The sequence below is a fragment of the Podarcis pityusensis genome (genome assembly GCF_964106645.2).
Source record: "Podarcis pityusensis genome assembly, chromosome: 13".
In the NCBI taxonomy this organism is placed as follows: Eukaryota; Metazoa; Chordata; class Lepidosauria; order Squamata; family Lacertidae; genus Podarcis; species Podarcis pityusensis.
Window position 1 is genome coordinate 10,127,393 of NC_138038.1, and position 27,809 is coordinate 10,155,201.

Sequence of the window (27,809 nt, forward strand, 5' to 3'; positions counted from 1 at the left end):
TGTTTCTTCTTCCAGGCCTCCCTGGAAGGCAGAAGTCTCAGTGTAAGTGGATGAACTCATTCACAAGGGAAGAAGAAACATTAAATGCATCTATGGCAGCTCATGATAAATAAGGATGCTGTGTTCTTCCGGAATACAAACGGCTTTTATTTATTCTTGCATTTCCTAGGGCATCTTAGTGTAGCAACCAAACTGCAATTCTAATAACGTTATAGCTTAGTAGAGTCACTCCTCCAGTCTGAAAGCTGTTAAGAGCTCCTCAAGCAGGTCTCTTTTTACTGCCGTACGTGGGTCCCCCCTAACTATCCAGGACCCGGTTTGCTTCTTTCCCCAAAAGCAGCAGCAAGCTGTGCCGCGACAGAAATCCAACCATGCTGTCGAAACGTTTTGCTTCATATTACCCGACAATGACATTTTAAGACAAAAGTGCTTTGCAGTTTTTTGGTCTTGTAAGGTGATGATGTACTGATATCACAGGCCAAGTCCTGTTTTGGGTATCTTTGAAACAAACTACAGACACATTACGGGATGGAGTCCTCCTCTCTTACAAGAGTCATTTGTTGTAGAACTGGGAAGAGACCCAGGCTAGACCCCACTTCAGGTTTGTCAGCATGAACTTGAGTGCTTTTGTCCACTGCTCCTCCGAGTTAAACTGAGTCTTTATGGAGTAGGACCCGCCGCTTCCACCTGTGTCTTCAATCTTGCCCTTCTCCACATCCATTCTGCAGTGGAGAAACAGATTCTTGTCAGGCTCCAAAACTGAAACTCCTGGCAGCTGGCACCATCACAAACCTCGAGTTTGTCAACAGAGCAAGCCCCCTGCTTTTCTGCAATACTGTTAATTTACTAATTGTAAAATGCACGGGTGATGTCAAGGCTCCTGCTGAAACAACAGCCCTGCCCTCCCCTTTTTTACCACAGCACTTAAAACCTTCCTTTTTATTTCAAATAAAGGTCACCCAAGCAGGCTTGGCTAGAATGCAAAAGTGGGCAACGCAGCAGGACACCTGCCCTTGTCAATCTAAACAGAGATGCGTTTGGTTTTAGAGGATTCCCACAGCCTGGTAGACAATACTCTAAGGATGTTGCAGGTGGTGAAAGTGGCTATGAGAACAAAGTGGGGAGCTCTAAAGCAGGGTTAAGTAGGCAGAATGGAGTATGGTTGCAGCATACAACAGTGGTTAGAAGACATTGCCCCTGCCATAACGCCTCTTTTTAACAACACAGGAACCCAGCTTCACAGGCCTTCATAAGTGAACAGCCATTGCAAGTTGATGAGACAAGACAAAAATGTTTTACTACTTCTATACTGCAAGCTGGTTTAGTCATAACTTGAGGCTGTGCAAAATTACTGGCCTGGCAAGTCCCAGAAAGGTTGTGAACAAAACAAGCAAAAGCCAAACCTAACAGAGCAAAAAAATGCTCCAGGTGGGCTGCTGCTAGACTTTGCCCAAATTGCCTTGCAAAAAATACGGTCAGCATCCTTTTAAGACCAAACAAATTATCACACTAGAGGACGCTAAAGGACCATCTGCTCCAGCGCTGTTTCTAGCAATGGCTACATTGAATACGCAAGGCCCTCCAGATATTTGTCAGACTACATTTCCCAGAATTCCTGACCATTGCCCATTACTGGCTGTGGAGCTGATGGGAGTTGGGAGCCCAGCAACACTGGGAGGTTCTCCATCCCCAAGCTAGGGCAACTCACAGCTCTGATGCCTCTAAACGTGGTGGCTCTGTTGTCCACCAACACGTTCATGGACAATTGTTGCCACATTCCATTTTTAATGCCCTATGCCAAATGCTAATCACTAAACAGCCTGTGTCAGTGAAATCCTTAAGTTAATTGTGCTAGCATGAATGCATACATACATTCATTTTGTCCCAGATCTCTCACTAGTCAGTTTCAGTAGATAACTATTGTCAGAGAAACCCATGTCTTTCTATCCATTTTTCTGATGCAGTGATTTTTTTATTACCTGTAAGGCAAACAGAAGCGGGTCTCGCCCTTTTCCACTTCCTCTTTGAACTGTTGCACACAATCCAGGAATGCCACCATGGCATGGTCAAACTTGTTGTCCCAGAAAAACCGCAATCCTCCTGAACAGTAAAGGGGCAGCTCCTTGAAGACACAAACGCTTGCACCAGAAACAAAGGGAATTACTCCGCAGCTGCCCCAAGACCTTTAGGGGGTGGCTTTGTTTTTCCAGGAAATTGGGGGCACACCATCCTTGGTTCAATTGCACCATATACCCCACGGGACGGGGACGCAGGTGGCGCTGTGGTCTAAACCACAGAGCCTTGGACTTGCCGATCAGAAGGCCAGTGATTCGAATCCCCACGACGGGGTGAGCTCCCGTTGCTCGGTCCCTGCTCCTGCCAACCTAGCAGTTCGAAAGCACGTCAAAGTGCAAGTAGATAAATAGGTACCGCTCCAGCAGGAAGGTAAACGGACTTTCCATGCGCTGCTCTGGTTCGCCAGAAGCGGCTTAGTCATGCTGGCCACATGACCCAGAAGCTGTACGCCGGCTCCCTCGGCCCATAGAGCGAGATGAGCGCCACAACCCCAGAGTCGGTCACGACTGGACCTAATGGTCAGGGGTCCCTTTACTTTTACCCGACGGGAATGTAGCCAGTCTCAGTGTCATTCTGCCACGATTGTTTCCTTAACCAAGTTTTAGGGCAACAAGAACCAACAAGCGAGAGAAGTGCTTTACTCTAGTGGGGAACCTTTTACGAGTTTCATATTCAGTAATATTATTTTAGAGAAAAATATTCCAGAATCGCAAAGAGCTTCTCTGACATTCTCAAATGCAGATAAAGAGCAGGGCCTGCTCCCTCAAGGGAGCCACATACTGAATTTGGGAAAATTAGATGTACGAGTTTCTTTTCAATTATTTCAACCCAATCCTATATCAAAGTAAGTCGCATTAAGTTTTGCTTAGGGGACCCTTGCTCATTATTTCAGCCATGTGTTATGGTGCATAGAGGTGCACCCCCCCAAAAAAAGCTCCCTTTTCCTGGAAGCTCACTAGAGTTGAATTAAGTTGATTGTATAGATTAAAGAATTAAATTGAAAATTGAAATCTGTGCTTCTGAGGTTTGATGCAATTGCATAGAAATCCTCCACAGAAACAATGAGAAGAAAGAAATGTAAAAGAAACAGAGTCAGGTGTACTCCCAAGCTGAAAATAGAGGAGTCATCCATGAAAATAGCTGTGTGTCTACAAACTTGTGATTTAGAGATCACTACAAACTCCTGCCCACCTAGCAGTTCAAAAGCACATCAGAGTGCAAGTAGATAAATAGGTACCGCTCCGGCGGGAAGGTAAACGCCGTTTCTGTGCGCTGCTCTGGTTCGCCAGAAGCGGCTTAGTCATGCTGGCCACATGACCCAGAAGCTGTACGCCGGCTCCCTCGGCCAATAAAGCGAGATGAGCGCCGCAACCCCAGAGTCGTCCACGACTGGACCTAATGGTCAGGGGTCCCTTTACCTTTACCAACACAATAAACCAAACTAGTTACCTTTCCTCAAGCCCTTTGAATCTTCTCAATGTGATTTATTTTTAACGAAAACAAACTGCACTTGGAAAACCTATCAACCAAGTAATTTTGTGTGAAAATAGAATTTTGGCCCAATTTTCAACATCCACCTTATTGACGGCTAAACCACGGGATATAAAATTCGGAAACCTTGATTTTCAAATTCAGCACCATTTCCCCCTGTTAACGCCTTGTTTCCACCAATGCTCCCTGAAATGCTTTCGCTGGATTTCTAGAGGCCTCTGGGTTTCTGACCGGTGTATCCTGAGCCTTAACTGACAGGACACTCTAGAAGACCAAAACACTGATGTGCTTTAAGACTGTATGGAGCCCAACCTCTTACCTTGGATTTGTCTGTGAGAGACTCTAAATAAGAGTGGTTCCCGTATGGGATAAGGCGGTACCTGCAAGGAAAAAAGGAAAGTTGCATTGAGAATCCTTTTGATTCCAAGGTGCGGTATTACTCATCTAAGTAATAGGTATATTGGACGGGACGTGGGTGGCGCTGTGGGTTAAACCACAGAGCCTAGGACTTGCCGATCAGAAGGTCGGCGTTTCAAATCCCCGCAATGGGGTGAGCTCCCATTGCTGGGTCCCTGCTCCTGCCAACCTAGCAGTTCGAAAGAACGTCAAAGTGCAAGTAGATAAATAGGTACCGCTCCAGCGGGAAGGTAAACAGCGTTTCCGTGCGCTGCTCTGGTTCACCAGAAGCGGCTTAGTCATGCTGGCCACGTGACCTGGAAGCTGTATGCCGGCTCCCTCGGCCAATAAAGTGAGATGAGCGCCGCAACCCCAGAGTCAGTCACGACTGGACCTAATGTTCAGGGGTCCCTTTACCTTTAATAGGTTTATTAGACTGATTGCTCCTATAGGCTCAATGGCCAAGAAGAGTGTGGGGGACGGGGAGGATGCCAGTATTTCTGCTCCCACCTTTGAAAAGTCAGGCCCATCTTGTTGGCAAGGGCATGGAGAAGCAGCACAGTCTGCCCCCAGGCTGCGTTGATCTCATTCCACTCCACAGGGACACTTGGAAGCCGGCCGAGGCGGAAGTTGTTTATGGTGCCAAACTGTCCACTGTGCCTACAAGCAAGAGGGAGAGTTCATCAGTCAAGCCCTCGGAGGGCCAAGAAAAGGCTTAGTGCAGTGATGGCCAAACTTGGCCCTCCAGCTGTTTGGGGATTACAGTTCCCATCAATCCTGACCACTGGTCCTGTTAGCAAGGGATGATGGGAGTTGTAGTCCCAAAACAGCTGGAGGGCCAAGTTTGGCCATCGCTGGCTTAGTGTGAGTGCAGTTATTTCCCAGGCAGCTTTTCAGGCGCACCCAGTTATCTAGGAACCCAGTAGAACCTAACCCCACCCCCCATAACCAGGACCCTTAACATTGGTGGAACAGTCTATTCCACCTGCAGAATACTGTATTTTTCGCTCTATAAGACACACTTTTTCCCTCCTAAAATGTACGGGGAAATTTGTGTGCGTCTTATGGAGCGAATGCAGGCTGCGCAGCTATCCCAGAAGCCAGAAAAGCAAGAGGGATCGTTGCTTTCGTTGCGCAGCGATCCCTCTTGCTGTTCTGGCTTCTGGGACAGCCGCGCGAAGCCTCCTCAGGGCAGCTGGAAGAACGTTCCCCCTGCCCTGAAGAGGCTTTGCGCAGTGAAAACAGCGATCCCTCTTGCTGTTCTGGCTTCTCGGATTCAGAATATTTTTTTTCTTGTTTTCCTCCTCCAAAAACTAGGTGCGTCTTATGGTCTGGTGCGTCTTATAGAGCGAAAAATACGGTGCAGTGGTACCTCGGGTTACAGATTCTTAACCTGAGGTACCACTGTACTTAATTCGTTCCGGAGGTCTGTTCTTAACCTGAAACTGTTCTTTTTTTTTTTTTAATGATATTTATTAAAGTTTCAGAAAAGATTACAAAAATAAAAAAAGGAAAAAATACAAAATACAGAAAATTAAAAACAATTAAAAACAAATCAATCTTTCCATGTCTTGTCTTTCATTTACTTGTTTCCCTGACCTCCTCACACCTCCCTTTTTTGTATTCCAGTTCAGTTAGTTAATTCAGCAAATCCTTTCCCTCTTTGTTTTTATCTTAATCCTTTATCTTAATATATTATAACTTTAGATTCTCACCTGTTAACAATCCATTTTTACATACTCCTTTGTAACATTGCTGCTAAAACCACTTAACTTCATTCCGACATCATTCTAACATTCATTAATTTTGCAGTATTTCTGTAAATAGTCTTTAAATTTCTTCCAGTCTTCTTCCACCGACTCTTCTCCCTGGTCTCGGATTCTGCCAGTCATTTCCGCCAGTTCCATATAGTCCATCACCTTCATCTGCCATTCTTCCAGGGTGGGTAAATCTTGTGTCTTCCAATACTTTGCAATAAGTATTCTTGCTGCTGTTGTAGCATACATAAAGAAAGTTCTATCCTTCTTTAACACCAATTGGCCAACCATGCCCAGGAGAAAGGCCTCTGGTTTCTTCAGAAAGGTATATTTAAATACCTTTTTCATTTCATTATAGATCATCTCCCAGAAAGCCTTAATCATTGGGCACGTCCACCAAAGGTGAAAGAATGTACCTTCAGTTTCTTTACATTTCCAACATTATCGGGCAAATGATAGATTTTTGCAAGCTTGACTGGTGTCATGTACCACCTGTATATCCTTTTCATAATATTCTCTCTTAAGGCATTACATGCCGTAAACTTCATACCTGTGGTCCATAACTGTTCCCAGTCAGCCATCATTATGTTATGTCCAACATCTTGTGCCCATTTAATCATAGCAGATTTCACTGTTTCATCCTGAGTATTCCATTTCAACAGCAAGTTATACATCTTTGACAAAATCTTGGTTTTGGGATCTAACAGTTCTGTTTCTAATTTTGATTTTTCCACCTGGAAGCCAATTTTCTTGTCCAAATTATATGCCTCCATTATCTGGTAATAATGAAGCCAATCTCGCACTTTATTTTTTAGTTTTTCAAAACTCTGCAATTTCAATTTGTCTCCCTCTTGTTCCAAAATTTCCCAATATTTCGGCCATTTGGCCTACATATTGAGCTTTTTCTGAGCCTTCGCTTCCATCGGTGACAACCACCTTGGGGTTTTATTTTCAAGTAGGTCCTTATATCTTATCCAGACATTAAACAGTGCTTTCCTGACAATATGATTCTTAAATGCTTTGTGTGCTTTGACCTTATCGTACCACAAATATGCATGCCATCCAAATACATTATTAAAGCCTTCTAAATCCAAAATGTCTGTGTTTTCAAGAAGCAGCCATTCTTTCAACCAGCGAAAAGCTGCTGATTCATAATAAAGTTTAAAGTCTGGCAGGGCAAATCCACCTCTTTCCTTTGCATCCGTTAGTATTTTAAATTTTATTCTGGGCTTCTTGCCCTGCCAGACAAATCTAGAAATATCTCTCTGCCACTTCTTGAAGCAATCCATTTTATCCAAAATTTGCAATGTTTGAAACAGAAACAACATTCTAGGCAATACATTCATTTTTATCGCAGCAATACGGCCTAGCAGTGAAAGCTTCAAATTTGACCAGATTTCTAAATCTTTTTTCACTTCAGTCCAGCATTTTTCATAATTGTCTTTAAAACCTGAAACTGTTCTTAACCTGAAGCACCACTTTAGCTAATGGGGCCTCCCGCTGCTGCCGCACGTTTTCTGTTCTCATCCTGAAGCAAAGTTCTGAACCCGAGGTACTATTTCTGGGTTAGCAGAGTCTGTAACCTGAAGCGTATGTAATTCAAGGTACCACTGTACTGGAGAAACTCTTCTTGGTTGGGCAAAATTAAGGTTACTGAATATTTTTAATGACACCAACGTCAAAGGACTGTATACACGATATTGGCAGCAGAAATAGTAACTGCTCCAAATACTGAATTGGGCACTTGGAACCACACACTCTGGAATATGGATATAATTGATAAAAATATGAATAATTTGAGATTCTGACAAGGACCACAACCTCCAGACACTTTTTACATTATTTGGAATTCTCTGATTATATATACAGTAGAACCATCATTTTCGAGATGAATTTCATCACAAGCCTGGCAAATCTGTAACTAAATAAGGTTGTGGAATATTCTCCTCAGGGAGGTTCAGCTGGCAACTTACAATAATATAATAATAATTCATTATTTATACCCAACCATCTGGCTGGGTTTCCCCAGCCACTCTGGGCAGCTCCCAACCGAATATTAAAAACACAATACAGCATTAAACAATAAAAAACTTCCCTAAACAGGGCTGCCTTCAGATGTCAACTTTATTATACAGCTTCAGACGCCACGCAAAAATGTTCTTCTTTAACCAGGCCTTTGGCCGACTGACATCCGATGCCCTTTTAAAATGTGTTGGGGAGGGGGCGATTATTGGGTTTTTCTTGTTTTTATTTGTATTATGTATTCTGTGTTTTTATATTGTCATTTTGTGTTGTGAACTGCCCTGAGACTGCAGATATAGGGCCGTATACAAGTTTAATTAATAATAACAACTACAGTGGTACCTCAGGTTACATACGCTTCAGGTTACATATGCTTCAGGTTACAGACTCCGCTAACCCAAAAATAGTACCTGGGGTTAAGAACTTTGCTTCAGGATGAGAACAGAAATCGTGCTCCGGCGGCGCGGCGGCAGAGGGAGGCCCTATTAGCTAAAGTGGTACCTCAGGTTAAGAACAGTTTCAAGTTAAGAACGGACCTCCGGAACGAATTAAGTACTTAACCCGAGGTACCACGGTACTACTACTTTTGATAATGCTGGCAGTCTTTATTGGGGCCTTGTTGTTTTGACCCATATGCAACTGTACCCATTCTACGTGCCTATTCTAGCTTTGTTTTTCACCTCTTAATTTCCGTCAGTTGTTGTATATTTTTATAATATATTGTTTCGATTTTATTTTTTATATATTTTATTTTGACAAAGTAACAAATGCAAACAAATAAGAATAAAAACGCGCACCCCGCCAACGGGACCGTTCCATTGTAACTATCCAACCTCCCAAAATTTCAACACCTCTTGCGATGGGTTTGAGCCCTTTCCGTTTTAACACTGCAAATTCTACAGACTTTGCTATCACTGTCCTCTCCGTTTTATATACGTTTTATAAAATGAAATAAAAGAAAACTTTACCAAAAGTAAATAAATATATCCAGAAACAATGAGTCCCCCGCCAAGCCTCTCTCATTCACTATAGCTATTGATATCTGCCAGCAGCAGCTACTCAGAAAGCAAAAAAACCCACCAAAACAGACAGCCTGGTTAACTGCGACCGTGGATGGAAGCATCTTGCCCGGCATCTGCAAGGAGTTTTAAGACCTGTCGCTCTCTCTCTCTCTCTCTAACGCTAACCAGAAAACCTTCTGGATCCTGCATGGCCAAATAAGGCCTTCTCTCCCCACCCGAATTCTGCTACGGCTGCTCCATCGCATTCCCCCAGTCTAACCAGCCTCCTGACCTTACCAGATATGGAAGGTGGCATTAAAGACGTTGGTTTTCTTCAGCTTGTCCAACTGCATCTGGGCATAGCGCATTTGATTATCCACACTTTTCAGTTCGTCATCCAACTCCAGCTGTTGCCGCTTGAATTCGCTGTACTCTTTCTGGTACCTGCGGGGGGGGGGGGCATTAGGGAGACAAGGTTACACTCACCTGTGAACCAGGACACAGCGCCCCTCCCCTAAATATGGTGCGAAATGAAATTGGACCAGCGGCATGCAGGAAAACAAGATCTCTGTTCTCAGGAGGGAGGGGAGAATAAGGTTTAATCGGAATGAGATGAGATTAAAATAAGGTTACAGTGGTGCCTCGCAAGACGAAAAGAATCCATTCCGCGAGTCTCTTCGTCTTGCGGGTTTTTTTGTCTTGCGAAGCAAGCCCATTAGCAGTTTAGCGGATTAGCGCTACAGTATTAGCGGCTTAGCGGATCAGCTGATAAGCGCCTTAGCGATCAGCTGTTAAGCGGCTTAGCCGATCAGCTGATAAGCGGTTTAGCGGCTTGGGAAAAAGGGGGGGGGGGAGGGAAAAACCCCCGCAGGAACTCGCAAGACATTTTCGTCTTGCGAAGCAAGCACATAAGAAATTCGTTTTGCGAAGCACCTCCAAAACGGAAAACCCTTTCGTCTAGTGGGTTTTCCGTCTTGCGAGGCATTCGTCTTGCGGGGCACCACTGTATCAGATTTTTTCCAAAGAATCCGGGGACACTTCTTTTTTTTTTTTTGAAATGAGAAGAAAAAATTATTTTAAAAAGTTTTTATTTTGTTTTTTTTAAAAAGAAGTGCCATATTTTTCGCCCCATAAGACGCACCTAGTTTTTAGAGGGGGAATGCAAGGAAAAAAATATTCTTTAAAGGGAGCGCAGAGCAAAGCCTATATGCATCCCAGGCTCTGCTCAGCGCTCCCTTTCACGAGCCGCGTGGAGCGTGTGTGTGTGGCGCTTGCAGGCTTTTCCCCGAGGAGGAAGAAGGGCAGCCCGTCACTGACCAGGTGCCCTTCTCCCTTCTGGGGAAAATACCCCAAGAGCTCCACACGTCTCTTTAAAGGGAGCGCGGCTCTTCGGGGCTTTTCCGGGAGGTGGGGGGACTGACGGGCTGCTCTCTGTCCCTTCCCCCACCTCCTGGAAAAGCCAGCAAGAGCCACGCTCCCTTTAAAGAGCCGCACGGAAAGCCTCTTGGGGGCTTTTCCCCGAGGGAGAAGGGACTGATGGGCTGCCCTTCTCTCTCCTTGGGGAAAAGCCCCCAAGAGGCTCCACACGGATCTTTAAAGGGAGCGCTAAGCAGAGCCTCCCGCCTACATCCGTTCCATAAAACACACACACATTTCTCCTTACTTTTTAGGAGGGAAAAAGTGTGTCTTATGGAGCGAAAAATACGGTAATATCTTCTCTTCTGTGGGCAGTTGGCCGGGTGGCTGGGCGCTCTTATTCCCAGCTCGATTTGGGTTGCGCGCGGGCGCGCGGGGGGTGTGTGTGTCAGCGGTTCCCCCAGTTGACGTGCCAGGTGTCCCCGGTTCCCCCTTGGCAGTGGCAGCCTCAGCAGCCTGGAGCCAGCCTGGTAGCGCAGTTGGCTCTGGGTGGCTTCAGGAGCTGCTCGCTGCCGTGGTGCCCGCCATTTTGCCTTGCCAGAAGTCCCCATATGATGCGTCTTGTGCTGTTGAACCAATCACACAACATTCATTCCCTACTAATAAATCTACAACACTTAAAATATAAATCCGGGGACATTAAATGAAATCTGGGGACATTCTGGGGACGGATTTTGTCCGGGGACAGAGTTGTAAAACCGGGGACTGTCCCCGGGAAGCAGGGACATCTGGTAACCATAGGTTAAAAGGCAGGGATTGCATGTGGCTGGAGGGAGGGGATTTCTGGTCCAGTGCATTGCAAAACTCCTGCCCACCCACCCCCCCAAAAAAACAAAGATTTTTGACAAGCTGTTACAGTTAAATGAAAAGGTGGGCAGGGTTCGAATTATGAGCAGCAGAATGAAAAGAAGGATAAGTGAAGTAGTGCAGAATTGTGCTTCACGTTGAAAGAAAATTATGTGAAAATGATATATTGATGGCAGGGTGAGCTCCCGTTGCTCGGTCCCTGCTACTCCCAACCTAGCAGTTCAAAAGCACATCAAAGTGCAAGTAAGCTGCTTCTGGCGAAACCAGAGCAGCGCACGGAAACACTGTTTACCTTCCCACTGGAGAGGTACCTATTTATCTACTTGCACTTTGACGTGCTTTCGAACTGCTAGGTTGGCAGGAGCAGGGACAGAGCAACGGGAGCTCACCCCGTCGCGGGGATTCGAACCGCCGACCTTCTGATCGGCAAGCCCAAGAGGCTCAGCGGTTTAGACCACAGCGCCACCCGCGACCCGAACCTATAGCAAAGCCTCAAAATGGAGTCGCCAGATGGGTAAGAGGCTAAAACTCATATGGAATGCAATAGAGCCAGCATAAGGCCTGAAGTAAAGAGATAAGGAAGGGGGGAAAGAGGGAGTTTAGCAGAGATGCAGAGAAAGGGCTCCCACAAAAGATATTCAAGAAGAGGGGAGATACTTCTTGCATACGTGGTCTGGACGGAAGTGGGGATGGGAAACAATGGAAAGAGGTGGACATAGATGTGGGGCTCAACAACAGGTTTAGCCAGGAAGAGGCAAGCCTTAACGGTTGCAAGAGCTGAATACTCACTCAGCTTCCTCGTGATCCAGCCTCTCCGCCTCAGCCCTGACCTTCTCAAAGTCTTCAGCCATTGTTTTCCGCTTTTGCTCCACCCCTTCCAGCTCCTCTATCAGCCTCTCCTCCTCAAGAGCAAACTCCTTCAGCTCCAGCTGCAACTTCTCCTTATCGTCTTCGTTCATCTGCTCCAGGATTTCCAGGCATCTCCTGCAGACAACCCCAAGGCAGAAGCGATTTAGGGGGAGGCAAGTAGAGACATCACCTTGCCAACAAAGGTCCGTATAGTAAAAGCTATGGTTTTCCCAGTAGTGATGTATGGAAGTGAGAGCTGGACCACAAAGAAGGCTGATCGCCGAAGAATTGATGCTTTTGAATTATGGTGCTGGAGGAGACTCTGGAGAGTCCCATGGACTGCAAGAAGATCAAACCTATCCATTCTGAAGGAAATCAGCCCTGAGTGCTCACTAGAAGGACAGATCGTGAAGCTGAGGCTCCAATACTTTGGCCACCTCATGAGAAGAGAAGACTCCCTGGAAAAGACCCTGATGTTGGGAAAGATGGAGGGCACAAGGAGAAGGGGATGACAGAGGATGAGATGGTTGGATAGTGTTCTTGAAGCTACCAGCATGAGTTTGAGCAGACTGCGGGAGGCAGTGGAAGACAGAAGTGCCTGGCGTGCTCTGGTCCATGGGGTCACGAAGAGTCGGACACGACTAAACGACTAAACAACAACAACAAGGAACTAGGCAGAGAACTGCAGTGGGGAGTTGAAGAAGGAAGTGGGAGGATAAGTCTGTGGGTTGGTCGAGTTGTGTGGTGAGAGAGTGAGAGGAATTGTTAGGTGGAGTCAGATAGATAGTTGGAATAATCAGTTTAAAGTTGTTAGGAACGTATATGACAGTTAAGGAACTAAGATTAAGAAACTGCCAAGAAAAATTAACTGAAACCATAAGCTTGTTCATGCCTATAAATAAACTTGATTATTTGTTAATGTTAACAACTGTCTGGACTCTGTGTGTATCCATGAGAAACAGGTTGGTGGCAGCGAAGAAAGTAATCACAGTGGTGGCACAGGGTCAATAGACCGTCAAACGTCCGGGGACCCTGTGTGATCGCCACACTTTTGTGGACGTTTGATGGTCTATTGACCCTGTGCCACCACTGTGATTGCTTTCTTCGCTGCCACCAACCCGTTTCTCATGAGTCCACATGGAGTCCAGACAGTTGTTAACAGTAACAAATAATCAAGTTTATTTTATAGGCATGTACAAGCTTAAGGTGTCAGTTAATTTTTCTTAGCAGTTTCTTAATCTTAGTTCCTTAACTGTCCTGTGCGTTCCTAGCAACTCCAAACTGTTTATTCCAACTATCTATCTGACTCCACCTAACAATTCCTCTCACTCCCTCACAACACAACTTGACCAACCCACAGACTTATCCTCCCTCTTTCTTCTTCAACTCCCAACTCCCACAAAACCAAGGCAGAACCAGTTCCGTGTCGTTATCTCCACGGTCATCATGGATGTTTATCTGATTCCTTTTAAAACGGAAGCCGAGACTCACAAGACAGGGCTGTGAAATGCACATACAGTGGTACCTTGGTTCTCAAAAATAATAATAATAATAATAATAATAATAATAATAATAATAATAATAATAATTATTATTTATTATTTATACCCAACCCATCTGGCTGAGTTTCCCCAGCCACTCTGGGCAGCTCCCAATTGAGTGTTAAAAACAATACAGCATTAAATATTAAAAACTTCCCTAAACAGGGCTGCCTTCAGATGTCTTTTAAAAATAGATGAAGTTGATGGACTATATGGAATTGGCGGAAACGACTGGCAGAAATCCGAGACCAGGGAGAAGAGTCGGTGGAAGAAGACTGGAAAAAGTTTAAGACTATTTATAGAAATATTGTTAAAATAATGAATGTTAGAAAAATGTTGGAATGAAGTTATACGGCTTCAGTAGAAATGCTATAAGGAATTAGGTATAAATAGATTAATAGAGTATTAAAGGGAAATATAAGATTAGAATATGTTAAGATAATTATAGAAGAGAAAACAGAGGAAGATGGAAAGGAATTGCTGAAACAATTAATAGAAGTGGAATACAAAAAGGGAGGTGTGAGGAGGTCGTGGAAATAAGGGAATGAAAGTTAAGATATCGAAACTGTTTTGTGTTTTAAATGGTTTGCGTCTTGTATTGTTAATCTTATGTTCTTTCTTTTCTTTTTCTTTTTTCTTTTCCTTTTTTGTTTTTCTGTTTTATTGTGTTTAAATGGTTGGAAAATCAATAAATATTATTTTAAAAAACAACAACAACAGATGTCTTTTAAAAATAGGATAGCTGCTTATTTCCTTGACATCTGATGGGAGGGCGTTCCACAGGGCGGGCGCCACTACCGAGAAGGCCCTTTGCCTGGTTCCCTGTAAGCTCACTTCTCGCAATGAGGGAACCACCAGAAGGCCCTCGGCGCTGGATCTCAGTGTCCGGGCTGAACGATGGGGATGGAGATGCTCCTTCAGGTCCGTTCGACTCCCAAAACGGTTCCAAAACCAAGGCGCGGCTTCTGACTGGCTGCAGGAGCTTCCTGCACTCAATCGGAAGCCGCGTTGGACGTTCGGCTTCTGAAAAACGTTTGCAAATCAGAACGGTCACTTCCAGGTTTGTGGCATTCAGGAGCCAAGTCACTTGGGAACCAAGGTACCACTGTACTGTCTCCTTCAGTGGAAATGACTTGGGGGAACAGAAGCAAAGTTCCTCTGCTGCAAGGAACATTGTATAGAGTGGCTGTCTTGCAGCATCCCTGAACTCTCATTCTCACTCACTTGTAGTTCTGACATTCATTCTCTGTGATGTTGAGCTGCGTGTCCAACTGGTCCAGAAGGGTATCAGTGCATTCTTCACAAAGAGGGTGATCCACATCTGTCTGGCCAGACATGATGTCAAACAGGTCCCCTGTAACCTAGAAAAGAGGAGATCACTTTTAACAAGAAAATGTGGGAGGGAAACCCATCAAGCAAAGCTGGTATGTTGCGTTATATATACACACGAGGGCGGTTCATAAAAAACATTTTTTTTAAAGACATGCCTGCTCCAAAGGTCTTATTTTAATACACTAGGGATTATATAGCTATATCTGAAATTTCATGCATATCAGTTAATATCTTGACCCCGCTCCACTGAATTGAATTTCAGCCTTCACAACATACAAAAACGGCCAAGTAAGCAGCTGTTTTTGTGGAGGAGGGTCAGACACACAAGTATTTGGGCTACATTTGATTACATTTAGGCTATGGCATTATTGAGAGACAGAGACAGAGACAGACAGAGAGAGAGAGAGAAGCTGGTCACAAGACTAGGAGTAATATAACCTGGAGAGACCTAAAGCTAGAAATTGATCAAAAGCCACTTTATACTTTTTGACAAAAGAAGACGGTTGGGTCATGTACTGAAAAATGGCATCTCAGTTGAAAGCAATTTGAAAGAGATGAGTCTTCGAAGCCCATCTAGAAGCCAGGACCAATGGAGAGAAGCCATATACAGTGGTACCTCAGTTTAAGAACAGTCCGGTTTAAGAACGATTTGGTTTACAAACTCTGCAAAACCGGAAATAGTGTCTTGGTTTGAGAACTTTGCCTCGGTTTAAGAACGGAATCCGAACGGTGGAAGGGCACCGGTGGCGGGAGGCCTCATTAGGGAAAGCGCGCCTCGGTTTAAGAACGGTTTTGGTTTAAGAACGGACTTCCGGAATGGATTAAGTTCGTAAACCGAGGTACCACAGTATCTCTTGGGAGGAAGATTCGCAAATGAGGATCCACCGCAGCTTGGGCTTGGTGAAGAGAACTGAATTAGCGGTAGCTGAATTATGTACTTCAATATGCCCAAATATCTCCAGGGTTTCCCTAAAGATGTATAGCACACACAAGGGTAAGGGACAACTTGCCTTGAGCCTTCTGCTGAGGTTTTCCATCGTGCCTCCATCAGAGGCCTCCCCAATGAGTGTGAAGCTGTTGGCACTTTCTGTTGACATCATCCTGGAAGAAACAGGGTGGTTTCGCTACGACGTGCATTCCCACAGATGTTTACCCAAAACTCAAGAGGTGCTTAGTTACTGTAATTCACCCTTGAGCCCATGTTCCTCTGTAATTTTTAAACAAACAGGTCTTGCTTCTGTGTTCAATGAGTGAGCGAATGCTGAGGAACTGTTTGCTCAACGTTTAAGCACATAACAATCTTTAGTTTGGGGCCTCAAACTATTAGAGAGAAGACTGTCCAATATATATTTTATCCCCACCTCTCAACCCTGCAAGTCTTTGGGTCTGCCCAACCCCCAGAAATCCCTTGGGATCAGTGTTTGAAACTCCCATTGTTCTGGACGCATTTTGCGACAGGAAATTTCATTAGCGCGAGCATTTTCTGAGCTCTGGGCACAGTACTGTGCTTAAGATTTCAGATTAAAACTGCAGAGTGGAAGGAAAGGAGGACCTTTTTCTGCCTCCCCACTTCCAGCTACTCTCTGAAGACTGGAGAAGGGACCCTCTTAAGAATATTAGGGGGGTGGGCAGGGGAAGGACTAGACCATGTGGAAAATGAACATAATATTTTAGCTGCAGTTCATTCATTTTCAGCTTTGTATTCTTGTTATAAAAAAAGCATGCCTAGACATTCTGTTGTTGCGCCCATAATCTAGGTTTAAGCTGCTATTTTGCTCCTAGCTTTCATATCTCAGTTTCTAACTCTGCTTGGGATCATCTTGAGGGAACTGCAGATTTCTGCCCCAAATCTGTCCATTAGGAGACTAGATTCAGGTAGGTAGCTGTGTTGGTCTGACGCAGTCAAAATAAATTAAAAAATTAAAAAATGGTCCAGTAGCACCTTAGAGACCAACTAAGATTGTTCTTAAAAGGCAGAGACATCACCTTGCCAACAAAGTTCTGTATAGTTAAAGCCATGGTTTTCCCAGTAGTGATGTATGGAAGTGAGAGCTGGACCATAAAGAAGGCTGATCGCCAAAGAATTGATGCTTTTGAATTATGGTGCTGGAGGAGACTCTTGAGAGTCCCATGGACTGCAAGAAGATCAAACCGATCCATTCTGAAGGAAATCAGCCCTGAGTGCTCACTGGAAGGACAGATCCTGAAGCTGAGGCTCCAGTACTTTGGCCACCTAATGAGAGAGAAGACTCCCTGGAAAAGACCCTGATGTTGGGAAAGATGGAGGGCACAAGGAGAAGGGGATGACAGAGGATGAGATGGTTGGACAGTGTTCTCGAAGCTACGAACATGAGTTTGACCAAACTGCGGGAGGCAGTGGAAGACAGGAGTGCCTGGCGTGCTCTGGTCCATGGGGTCACGAAGAGTCGGACACGACTAAATGACTAAACAACAAGATTGTTCTAAGTATAAGCTTTCGTGTGCATGCACACGTCTTCAAAAGCATACTTCTTGCATGCACACGAAAGCTTATACCCAAAACAATCTTAGTTGGTCTCTAAGGTGCTACTGGACAATTTTTTAATTTATTTATTTCATAAGGAGACTGTTTTCCTTGTGCCGCTTGACCATTTTACACAAGCCTGGAGTAAATGCTTTGTAAGCAAGTTTGACAGTGTACTTGCTCTCATCTTGTGGAAATTCATGGTCAGAACTTCTTTCCTTGGAAGCAGTTGATAGTAGGATGGAACTGGCTCACAGTATGAGCAGAGGGGGAAGCAACCAGAGGTCAACTTGCTCTTTGAATCCTTCCAACCTTATAAGCTCAACTCAAGTTCCAGAGTTCCATCTCAGCTTATAACAGGGCAATTTGAGGCTGATAAAAGTATTGGAGCATACAGAGAGATACAACTGAAAATGACGGCCAGTACAGTGGGCCCTCTGGAAATGAATTTAATTTATTCCGGGGGTCCGTGCACACCCTGAAAAATTTGTACCCAGAGGCGCCCTTCTGCGCACGTGCACGGTGCGATTGAGCACTTCTGCGCATGCGGAGAAACCCAGAACTTTTCACTTCTGTGTTTGCCACGTTTGCAACCCAAGGATTACGTTATCCGAAGGTAACGTAACCCAAGGGTCCACTGTATTTAAGTGCAGGAGGGTAACAGGGACTGAAAAGCACTTTCCTTTCAAAAAGTGTTCAAAATTCACCAGGCACATTTTGCACCTGGCTATCGGCCACTCATGACCAAGTGAAGATGCGTGAGCACCAGGATAGTGCCTGACATCTCCACCATCTGGGGATCATTAATACCCCACCCTGCATAATTCTATCGGTTATATTTTATCTGCACAATCAGAACGAATTTCTGGAACCAAAATGCGTTTTCTGTGCAGCCTGAGCAGCAGCAGTCACCATTAAGGAAAAGAGGTCAGAATAGGATCCACTGTCCCTGGATCAAGTGATTTTTCTTCTTTAAGTTCTCAAAGCTCTTAACCTAGCTCATGGTTGTCATCTGAACTAGCTAGGTGTTTAACTGAGGATCAATCACAGTCGGTCCATCACTTGAAAAATAAAGACTTCTTACCCCCAAATGGCAACTAGACATTCTGTTTTGGCGACTGCAACCTTGGTTGAAGGAGCCATTTGGCGCCTAGCTTATATATCTGAGCTTCTAACCCTGCTTTTAAAGCCTACAAGCAGGGCACAGAACCTAGGGCCCTGCGGGACTTGACATCTTTCCACAGGACCTGCAAGACAGAGATGTTCCGCCTGGCCTTTGGTTTGGACTCAGTCTGACCCTTATGTTTCCCTCCCCTTATGGTTTTGATCTATAGGCTACTTTTAAAATGAGGCTGCATTTTAAATTGCATTTTAACCTGTATTTTAAATTGGTCGTCCCCCCCCACCCCATTATGTTTTTATTGTAATTTTACTGGTGTTAGCCGCCCTGAGCCCGGCTCTAGCTGGGGAGGGCGGGGTATAAATAAAATTTTTATTTTTATTATCCTGCTTCAGAGCTGTATGTGTACATACCGTATTTTTCGCTCTATAAGACACACCAGACCACAAGACGCACCTAGTTTCCCCTTACTTTTTAGGAGGGAAAAAGTGAGTATTATAGAGCAAAAAATACGGTATACATATACACATGAGGACCCCAGAGGGTTTGAAAATGCAGTAGTCCCAACAAGGCTGCACTGTTGGGGCATTTGCAACCTCTGAAAGAGGGCATTTTCAGGGCGCGAACCGAACTCCTAGTCAATACCTGGCTGGGGGGATGAATCTTCGGGACACGCCATCCTGGCGGTTTTCGACAAATTCCTGAGAAAGAAAGTCAGCGTCAGTCCACACCCAACAGAGAGCATCATCCACATCTAGTGCCCACTAGAAAGCTAGTCAATATGCCCGTGGCACATTCTTCCAGCCACGGCCAGAAGCGCTGCAAGATGCCTGCATGAATCGCACCAGCCCATCAACCGTTTTACTGGCCTACCCACTTACATGATGTGGCTGCATCACAAGGCAAGCGAAGAAGCAGGTGTGATGAATAAACATTTGCAACTTTATTTACAGAGTTCCAGTCAGAATTTGCAACGAGTGTTTTCCATAGTGTTTTCCCCTATTTCCCCTAACATAATGCCACAATGTAGGGTTGCATATGTTTTGTTTAAACTAAAGCAAAAGCTCTGGAGAACTGATTTAGATGACTTGATACATTCCCTAGTTCATCTTGTTTTCTTAATCTTGCAAAAAAACCCACAACGCCCCCCCTGCAATCTTTCCCTTTAACTGACTAAACTTCATTCTTTATAACATTGTTGCTGCACGGGTGTATTGAAGCTACTGCATGGAACTGTACTAAAAGCTGGTAGTCTTTTTAAATTAATAAAAATTGTGCTCTAATCATTGTAATGTGACTTTTGTGGTTATGTCAAATAAAGTTTGCCATGCCTGGTAAAAGCAAACAAACAAAAAAAACCTTTATTTACAGAGAACAATAAATATAATTAGTAATAACAGAACATTATGTATCCACAGCAGAATGTAACATTTGGTGTAATAAACCAGAAATGGGAGTTGGGGGAAGTCAACAGGGAGGGGAAAACTAGAAAATGATGTTAAATACTGAATATTTGTTATGAGAAAAGAAAATCAATAAAAATTATTTTTTTAAAGAAAGAAGAAGCAGGTCTGATAAGGGATGTTTCCTTCTTGGCAGATAATTTATTAGGAGCTGGTGGCAAACTGCGTAGCTTCTTTATAAGGGAGTCAGACCCAAATTCCTTACCTCTGTAAGTCCAGTCTCTTCCTCATGGGTGTCTCCAAGTTTTGCCGGCGCAGTAGTAAGTAGAGGAGCTAGACGGAAAACAAATGAAATAATTGCCAAGGGTAAACCTTTCCTAATGTGTGGGGCTCCTGTGTATGTGAGGCGCAATGAACCTCTGGCCCTCCAGATGTTGCTAAACTACAACTCCCCTCATTCCTGGCCATTGACCAAACTTCCTTGGGCTGATGGGAGTTGTAGTTCACTAACACCTGGAGGGACAAAAGTTCCCCACACCAGGTATATGGGAACAAGCTGTGAGGGTTTAGAAGCAAGAGAAGAGTACACTATACTAGAGATGGGGGGTGGGAAATGGGGGGGAAACAGTTTTTCCCCATTTTCCCCCAAAGCCGTTTTTTTCTGGAAAAAATGAAGAAAAAGAAAGGTGTGTGGAATATTGAAACTATATCAAACTGTTTTTTCCCAATTTTTCCGGGGAAAACAGCTTTGGGGGGAAATGGGGGGGGGCTGTCCCCCCCCCAATTTTTCAGGGCTTTTTCCAGGCCTTCCCATCTCTACATTACACATGCAGTTACTTCCAAATTCTTGACAATGATAACAATAATATATATTTGTGATTGGCTAAGGAACACAAGTGAACAACACAAGCAACGCTGACACCAAACTCTACATACATTAAACACCGCCACCCGACCCCACCCCCATCCATCTTCCCTCTCTCCACCCCCCCTTTCTTTTTTCTTTTTTTTTCTTCTCCCCCTAATGCCTCAACAAATGAAACGGATTTGTAAAAATGTTACATAAAAAAAAAATACGAGGCACTACACTTCTGTAAAACAAGAAAATCCTTAATAAAATATTTTTTTTAAAAAATAAAACAATAATATATATTTATATTCCACTCTTCTACTAAAAATACCTAGAAAAGCAAACAAACAGTCATAACATGTGGAATAATAAATAAAAGTGCAGGTATTTTATATATCTCCCAATAGCAAAATGCAGACAACCTTTAGAAGAAACAAACCACAAAGCTAGCAACAGCAAGAGTAAAAAAATGTTCTGAATTAAAATGAGGAGGAATAAACCTAGATACTATGTAGTAGATGCCTAATGAAACCAAAGCTTCTTCCATTTCTGGCAAAAGATTCACAAAGAGAAAGCCTGAAGGACGCCAACTGGAAGGGTGATCCAGTAGTTGCAAGCCCCGAGTCCTGCATTCACCTGCCAAATCTCCCAAGACCGAACTAATGACAACAGGTTCTGCAGTCAGTGATGGGGATTTTCCAGGGGGAAATCTTATGCAAAATAGTATTTGAAAAATCAGTTTGCATTAAAAAAAATTTTTGATGCCCTACAGAGTGATTCAGTTCAGCAGGTTTATTTTACTTGCGTTTAGTAAGCCTGCACTAAGCTCGCCTTATACTGTGGTGTCCGAAACAGAAAAATTTATGCAGAGAAATAAAGCACTGGGAAATGTTGCGTTCCACATCAGTGCCTGCAGCTCAGGCACAGAAAGCATGCCTTAAAACAGGGGTCAGCAAACTTTTTCAGCAGGGGGGTTGGTCCACTGTCCCTCAGACCTTGGTGGGGGGGCCAGACTATATTTTGAAAAGAAAAAAAATGAACAAATTCCTATGCCCCACAAATAACCCAGAGATACATTTTAAATAAAAGCACACATTCTACTCATGTTAAAACACGCTGATTCCTGGACCGTCCAGGGCCGGATTTAGAAGACGATTGGGCCAGATCCGGCCCCCGGGCCTTAGTTTGCCCACCCATGAACTAGAGCCGGGGGTCAGCAATTTTTTTCAGCAGGGGGCCGGTCCACTGTCCCTCAGACCTTGTGGGGGGCCAGACTATATTTTGGAGGGGGGGGGAAATGAACGAATTCCTAAGCCCCACACACAACCCAGAGATGCATTTTAAATAAAAGCACACATTCTACTCATGTAAAAACACGCTGATTCCTGGACCATCCGCGGGCCGGATTGCGAAGGTGATTGGGCCAGATCCGGCCCCCGGGCCTTAGTTTGGCAACGCTTGCCTTAAAATAAAGCTCAGCTTGGTTGGCATCTGTGGCCTGTATTCCCCGCTGTCTTTCTTCACGGTTCCTTTTCTTACCTGTCAGTTCTTGGATGGTGACTTTATCAAGGACCTTGAAAGACGTGTCCAGTTTAAGGGGCTGGCTGCAGCGCTGGCAAACAAAGCTGACCTGTGTGGTACAGGCAGGTGACTTTGACCCATCCATTCCTGCGAGGAGAACAATGATCTCAGATTGTGCTTCCAGCACTGCCTAGGTGGGCACACATTTATAAACGAATACAGTGGTGCCCCGCAAGACGAATGCCTCGCAAGACGGAAAACCCGCTAGACGAAAGGGTTTTCCGTTTTGGAGGTGCTTCGCAAAACGAATTTCCTATGTGCTTGCTTCGCAAGACGAAAATGTCTTGCGAGTTCCTGCGGGGTTTTTTTCCTCCCCCCCCCCTTTTTCCCAAGCCGCTAAACCGCTTATCAGCTGATGGCTAAGCCGCTTATCAGCTGATCTTTAAGCCGCTTAACAGCTGATGGCTAAGCCGCTTAACAGCTGATGGCTAAGCCGCTTATCAGCTGATCTTTAAGCCGCTTAACAGCTGATGCTAAGCCGCTTATCGGCTGATCTTTAAGCCGCTTAACAGCTGATGCTAAGCCGCTTATCAGCTGATCTTTAAGCCGCTTAACAGCTGATCTTTAAGCCGCTTATCAGCTGATCATTAAGCCGCTTATCAGCTGATCTTTAAGCCGGCTAAGCCGCTAATACTGTAGCCCTAAGCCGCTAAACCTCTAATGGGCTTGCTTCGCAAGACGAAAAAACCCGCAAGACGAAGAGACTCGCGGAACGGATTCTTTTCGTCTTGCGAGGCACCACTGTACCTTATAGTTCAGGTGAGACATTTCAGGTGTAACCAGCTGAGGCACAATTCAGGACTCTGAATAAGGTAGAGGCCCAATATCAATCACTTTAAGCAGGGCTGGATTTAGGTTTGATGAGGCCCTAAGCTACTGAAGGTAAAGGTAAAGGGACCCCTGACTGTTAAGTCCAGTCGTGGGCGACTCTGGGGTTGCGGCGCTCATCTCGCTTTACTGGCCGAGGGAGCCGGCGTACAGCTTCCGGGCCATGTGGCCAGCATGACTAAACCGCTTCTGGCGAACCAGAGCAGCGCACGGAAACGCCATTTACCTTCCCGCCAGAGTGGTAATTATTCATCTATTTGCACGTCAACGTGCTTTCAAACTGCCAGGTTGGCAGGAGCTGGGACCGAACAATGGGAGCTCACCCCGTCGCAGGGATTTGAACCGCCGACCTTCTGATCGGCAAGTCCTAGGCTCAGTGGTTTAGACCACAGCACCACCTGTCTACTGAAGGTAATGGGGCCCTTTATATGTCCAGATTGTTGTTTTTGTCCATTGAGTTTTCTTGGCAGGGATTCTGGAGTAGCTTGCCAGTTCCTGCTCCCATGGACTGCAAGAAGATCAAACCTATCCATTCTGGAGGAAATCAGCCCTGAGTGCTCACTGGAAGGACAGATCCTGAAGCTGAGGTTCCAATACTTTGGCCACCTCATGAGAAGAGAAGACTCCCTGGAAAAGACCCTGATGTTGGGAAAGATGGAGGGCACAAGGAAAAGGGGACAACAGAGGACAAGACGGTTGGACAGTGTTCTCGAACTCTACCAGCATGAGTTTGACCAAACTGTCACTGATTTTTGTGTTGAATATATGCTATATGGTAATTTATGGACCTAACAGGTATCTAAAGCCATTTGCACATAACAAAATCTGTATTTTATCAAAGTAATTGTTGAACTGAAATACAATTAAGAAGAAGTATCCAAGTTTTTTCCCCTTTAAATTTTTGGGGGGCCTCCAAGAGAGTGGGGCCCTAAGCCATAACTTGTTTAGCTTATACGTAAATCCGGCACTGACCTTAAGGAAACTGGAGTTGTCACCGTTTTAGCAGTTAAAAACAAACTAAGCCAGACCAGTAAAGCGCCACTATTAACAGCCAAAAATGACGGGTTTACTACACAATCCTAAACATATTTACTACTTATAAGTTCCACTCAATTCAGGGGAATCTACTCCCTGAACAAATATGCAGAGGAACAGAGCAGCAGTAAGTTGTGTTTACTATTCTCTCACAGACCAGGGTGTTGCTTAAGAGCGAAATATAGTGGAGTGGATTGGCTGTGGCCACAATTCACAGAATCGTAGAATTGTAGAGCTGAAAGGGACCCCGAGGGTCATCTAGCCCAACCCCCTGCAGTGCAGTTACTCGGGAGATAAGCCCTGTTGAATTCAATGGAGCGGTGCTGCCCTTATAATGCTACCAGCGGATCAGGAATGAATGCCCAGCCAGTTCCTAAATACTGTACCTGTGCTGGAATTAGGGCACTGCAGGCGATTCACCTGCATGGGGCGCTGAGCCAAATGGGGACAAAATATAACAACAACAACAACAACAAAACAATACTAATACCTTCTATATTTACACAGGTACCTAATGAGATCCTGGAAATTCTGGATGTATGGCAATCCTAGTGGTTGCGTTTCTTATAATTGATTTCAGTGCTTTTATACTGTTTTCATAGGTTGCTTTGGGTCGTCTTCGTGAGGAAAGCAACATAATAATAATAATAACAACAACAACAACAATAATAATAATAATGTGCCTCCTATATTTACACAGGTATATAATGAGATCCATTAAAAAAGCAACTGTGCCGAAAGGAATTATGTCTTGTGAAACTATGGGACCAATTTCAGGTGCCCCTCAAGCGTGTTTCATAGGATTTCCAAGGCGCATTTAATTGTATTTCATTTTAAGGCATTTTTACTTATTTTTTGCATTTAATTTTCAAGGAGCTCCCTTCCCCGGGCAGCCGGTTGGCGAGCGATACTCACTTCCCTCGAGCAACGAGAATTGCTGGACCAGCCCCGCTTTCCTTGGACCTGGAGTCCCTTCTTTCTTTTCTTTCCTTCCCTCCTTCTTTCTTTCCTTCCTTCTTTTCTGGCGCGGCTCGTCTTCCCACCCGAATCCCTTCGGATCAGGTCTTTGCAAAAAGCTTTCTCTTCCGGGGAAGGCGGAGGCCCCGGACCGACGTCACGGGGAGGATTGCAGGGCAAAAATAAATATATATATATATAAGCCAGTAATTAAAAACCGCAAGCGCCGCCCCCCTCCGTCGTCTCCATGGCAACCCCGGGGCTCGGGCGCCTCGTGCGCGCGCTTGCAGCCCTTGCAGCCCGCGGTGCTTTGCAGGGCGCCGTGCGCCGCTCGCGCGCAATTTGAATTGCGCCTGAAGTTTGGTTCAAAAAGGCCAAACGTGACCCGCTAGTTATTACCCGCTTCTTCCACCCCACGCATATCTAGGTTGTGAATTTAGGAGGAAAGACGGTATACAAATTTAATAGGGAATAATCATAATTGCAAATTTTGGGGGTGGGAGTGGGGGAAGAGAGCTGTGTTGCTGACCAAGAATGGTGTCTTGCCACAACCCTGCACTGTGGTCCACTGTTGCTCTTCCCGTGTTTTAAGGCTGTGAAGCAATAGCGAATAATGCAAATGATAATATAATAATAATAATTTGTTATTTAAACCCCACCCATCTGGCTGGGTTTCCCCAGCCACTCTGGGCGCCTCCCAACCGAACATTAAAAACACAGTATAGCATTAAACATTAAAAACATCCCTAAACAAGGCTGCCTTCAGATAATAATCTGATGATAATAATAATCTGATAATTTTAATACTCTGATAATCTTAATACTCTGATAATCTTAATAATCTGATAATAATCTTAATAATCTGATAATAATCTTAATAATAATCTGATAATAATCTTAATAATAATCTTATGGTAAAATAGAAGGTTCTGGGACCGATTTGACCACTCATTACGGGCAGATTTAGAAAAACTGGCTAGAGATGTCCACTTTTGAAGCTGCATTTAATGAAGAGGGGTTCATTTTTTCTCTAGCTGTCATTAAAAATATTTACCTGTTGTGGTTCATAGCAAACATAATCGGCACTTTTATGAACTTCATAGCTCTAGGAGGTAGTGCCTGTGTTAGGTATTTTGTTTTTATACTGTAAACTACCCTGTGATCTTCAGATGAAAGATGGAATGTAAATTTAATTAATAATAATTTTGTGGTCATTAGGTCATTAGATATCATGGGAGGTTGAGCTACCCTATGCTTCCATATTTTGGGGAGTAAGACCAACTGACTATAATGGGGCTTACTTCCAAGTAAACAAGCACAGGATTGAACTGTGAGACTGGCAAATCACTCTTTAATAAAGGTCACAAGAAGTGTCATCTTTTCAGTCTTTATTGAGGAAATACAGCATCAAATTCACAGAAAAAATGCTCCAGGTAAATAAGTAAACAGCCCCTTTCTTTTTCTAATGAATTCATCCTGGCAATGTGTGTGTGTGTGTGTGTATGCTCGCTCCGTGGTTTATGTGGGGTTTTGCAGTCAAATATGTGATTTTGGCTGCAAACCCCTTATTCATATGCTTTTAACTTTTGTATGATTTAAATCAGGGCAGTAATTTTTTCTCCATTTTGCTGTTTTTATTTTTTCATAAACCAGTTTGAGGATTTTTATTTTTACAATCAAGTGGTGTGCAATTTTTGTTAAATAAATAAATAAAATAGATAGTATGCCTTTTCATTACGATTCCCACCTAATGTCCCAACTCTGGGCAAATATATTTTAAGATCACTGAATGCAAGCTGTGGTTACATTTAGCAACCAGAGTAGCTGATCACGTATCAGTACAAAACGCTGCGGTGGAAATTACGGTAACCACCCACACTTTTTGCCGGTGGCCGTTTGGGTTTCCTAACCAGGCCAGTACAAGTACACAGTAGAACATGTGCAGAGGGCGATCGAGATGATAAAGGGTCTGGAAACCCAGCCTTAGGAGGAACAATTGAAGGAGCTGGGTATGTTTATCCTTGATAAGAGGAGAGTAAGAGGAGATCCGATAGCCCTCTTCAAATATCTCAAGGGCTGTCCCATGGAGGAAGGAGCAAGCTTGTTTTCTCCTCCTCTGGAGGGCAGGACTCGAATCAAGGGCTTCAAGCTCCAAAAAGGGAGATTCCGACTAAACATCAGGAAGAACTTTCTGGCAGTAAGAGCAGTTAAACAGTGGAAGACTCCCACAAGAGGTGGTGGACTCTCTTTCATTGGAGGTTTTTAAGCAGAGGTTAGACGGCCATCTGTCATGGATGCTTTAGCTGAATTCCTGCATTGCAGGGGGTTGGACTGGATGACCCTCAGGGTCCCTCCCAACTCTGCATTTCTAGGATTTTAAGATGCCTAAAAATCAAGTAGGCGCATTTAAAAATAAATAAATAATTTTTTAGTGCATTCATTACAGGGAACCAGGCAGAGGGCCTTCTTGGTAGTGGCGCCCGCCCTGTGGAACACCCTCCCATCAGATGTCAAGGAAAGAATCCGACTTTTAGAAGACATCTGAAGGCAGCCCTGTTTAGGGAAGTTTTTAATGTTTGAAGTTTTATTCTGTTTTCAATGTTCTGTTGAAAACTGCACAGAGTGGCTGGAGAAACCCAGCCAGGTGGGCGGGGTATAAATAAAAGATTATTATTATCATCATTATCATTATTAACATGATTATAAAAATAAATAATTTAGCATGTTGTAGTGGAGGGAGCAGTGACGGCCCTCCATCAGGCGACAGATGCCAAAGCAGGCTAGGGAGTGTTCACACAAAGCTCTTCTGATTCCAAGTATAGCGGTGCTATTGGAGCAGGACTT

At 44.3% G+C, this 27,809-nt stretch overlaps 1 protein-coding gene across 3 annotated transcripts; it reads right to left on the bottom strand.

Annotated features, from left to right (window-relative positions):
- Positions 1-123: 123 nt before the first annotated feature.
- BECN1 (beclin 1) lies at positions 124-25,183 on the bottom strand. 3 transcript variants are annotated; one of them, XM_080976894.1, is made up of 12 exons: positions 24,924-25,182; positions 22,104-22,232; positions 19,980-20,047; positions 18,957-19,012; positions 15,699-15,789; positions 14,581-14,717; positions 11,756-11,950; positions 9,041-9,187; positions 4,474-4,623; positions 3,887-3,947; positions 1,980-2,100; positions 124-722 (listed from the first exon to the last, which is right to left on the bottom strand). In XM_080976894.1, exons 2-12 carry the CDS (start codon positions 22,228-22,230, stop codon positions 661-663), a joined length of 1,215 nt encoding a protein of 404 aa, XP_080833020.1. In that variant the 5' UTR covers positions 22,231-22,232; positions 24,924-25,182; the 3' UTR covers positions 124-660. The 3 variants fall into 3 exon arrangements, 2 of the variants coding, with proteins under 2 accessions (XP_080833020.1, XP_080833019.1); XM_080976893.1 differs by having other exon boundaries at positions 1,980-2,122; positions 24,924-25,179; XR_013978568.1 differs by having other exon boundaries at positions 585-722; positions 1,980-2,138; positions 24,924-25,183.
- Positions 25,184-27,809: the final 2,626 nt, after the last annotated feature.

Bases quoted from the DNA above. Each gene is read 5' to 3' on its own strand.
- BECN1 (XM_080976893.1), bottom strand. From the start codon at position 22,230: ATGGATGGGTCAAAGTCACCTGCCTGTACCACACAGGTCAGCTTTGTT. The intron at 14,718-15,698 runs GCAAGTTGTCCC...CCTCTTTTCTAG, and splicing joins ACCTCAGCAGAAGGCTCAAG to GTTACAGGGGACCTGTTTGA. The intron at 2,123-3,886 runs GTAAGAGGTTGG...TGTGTCTTCAAG, and splicing joins CTCTCACAGACAAATCCAAG to GAGCTGCCCCTTTACTGTTC.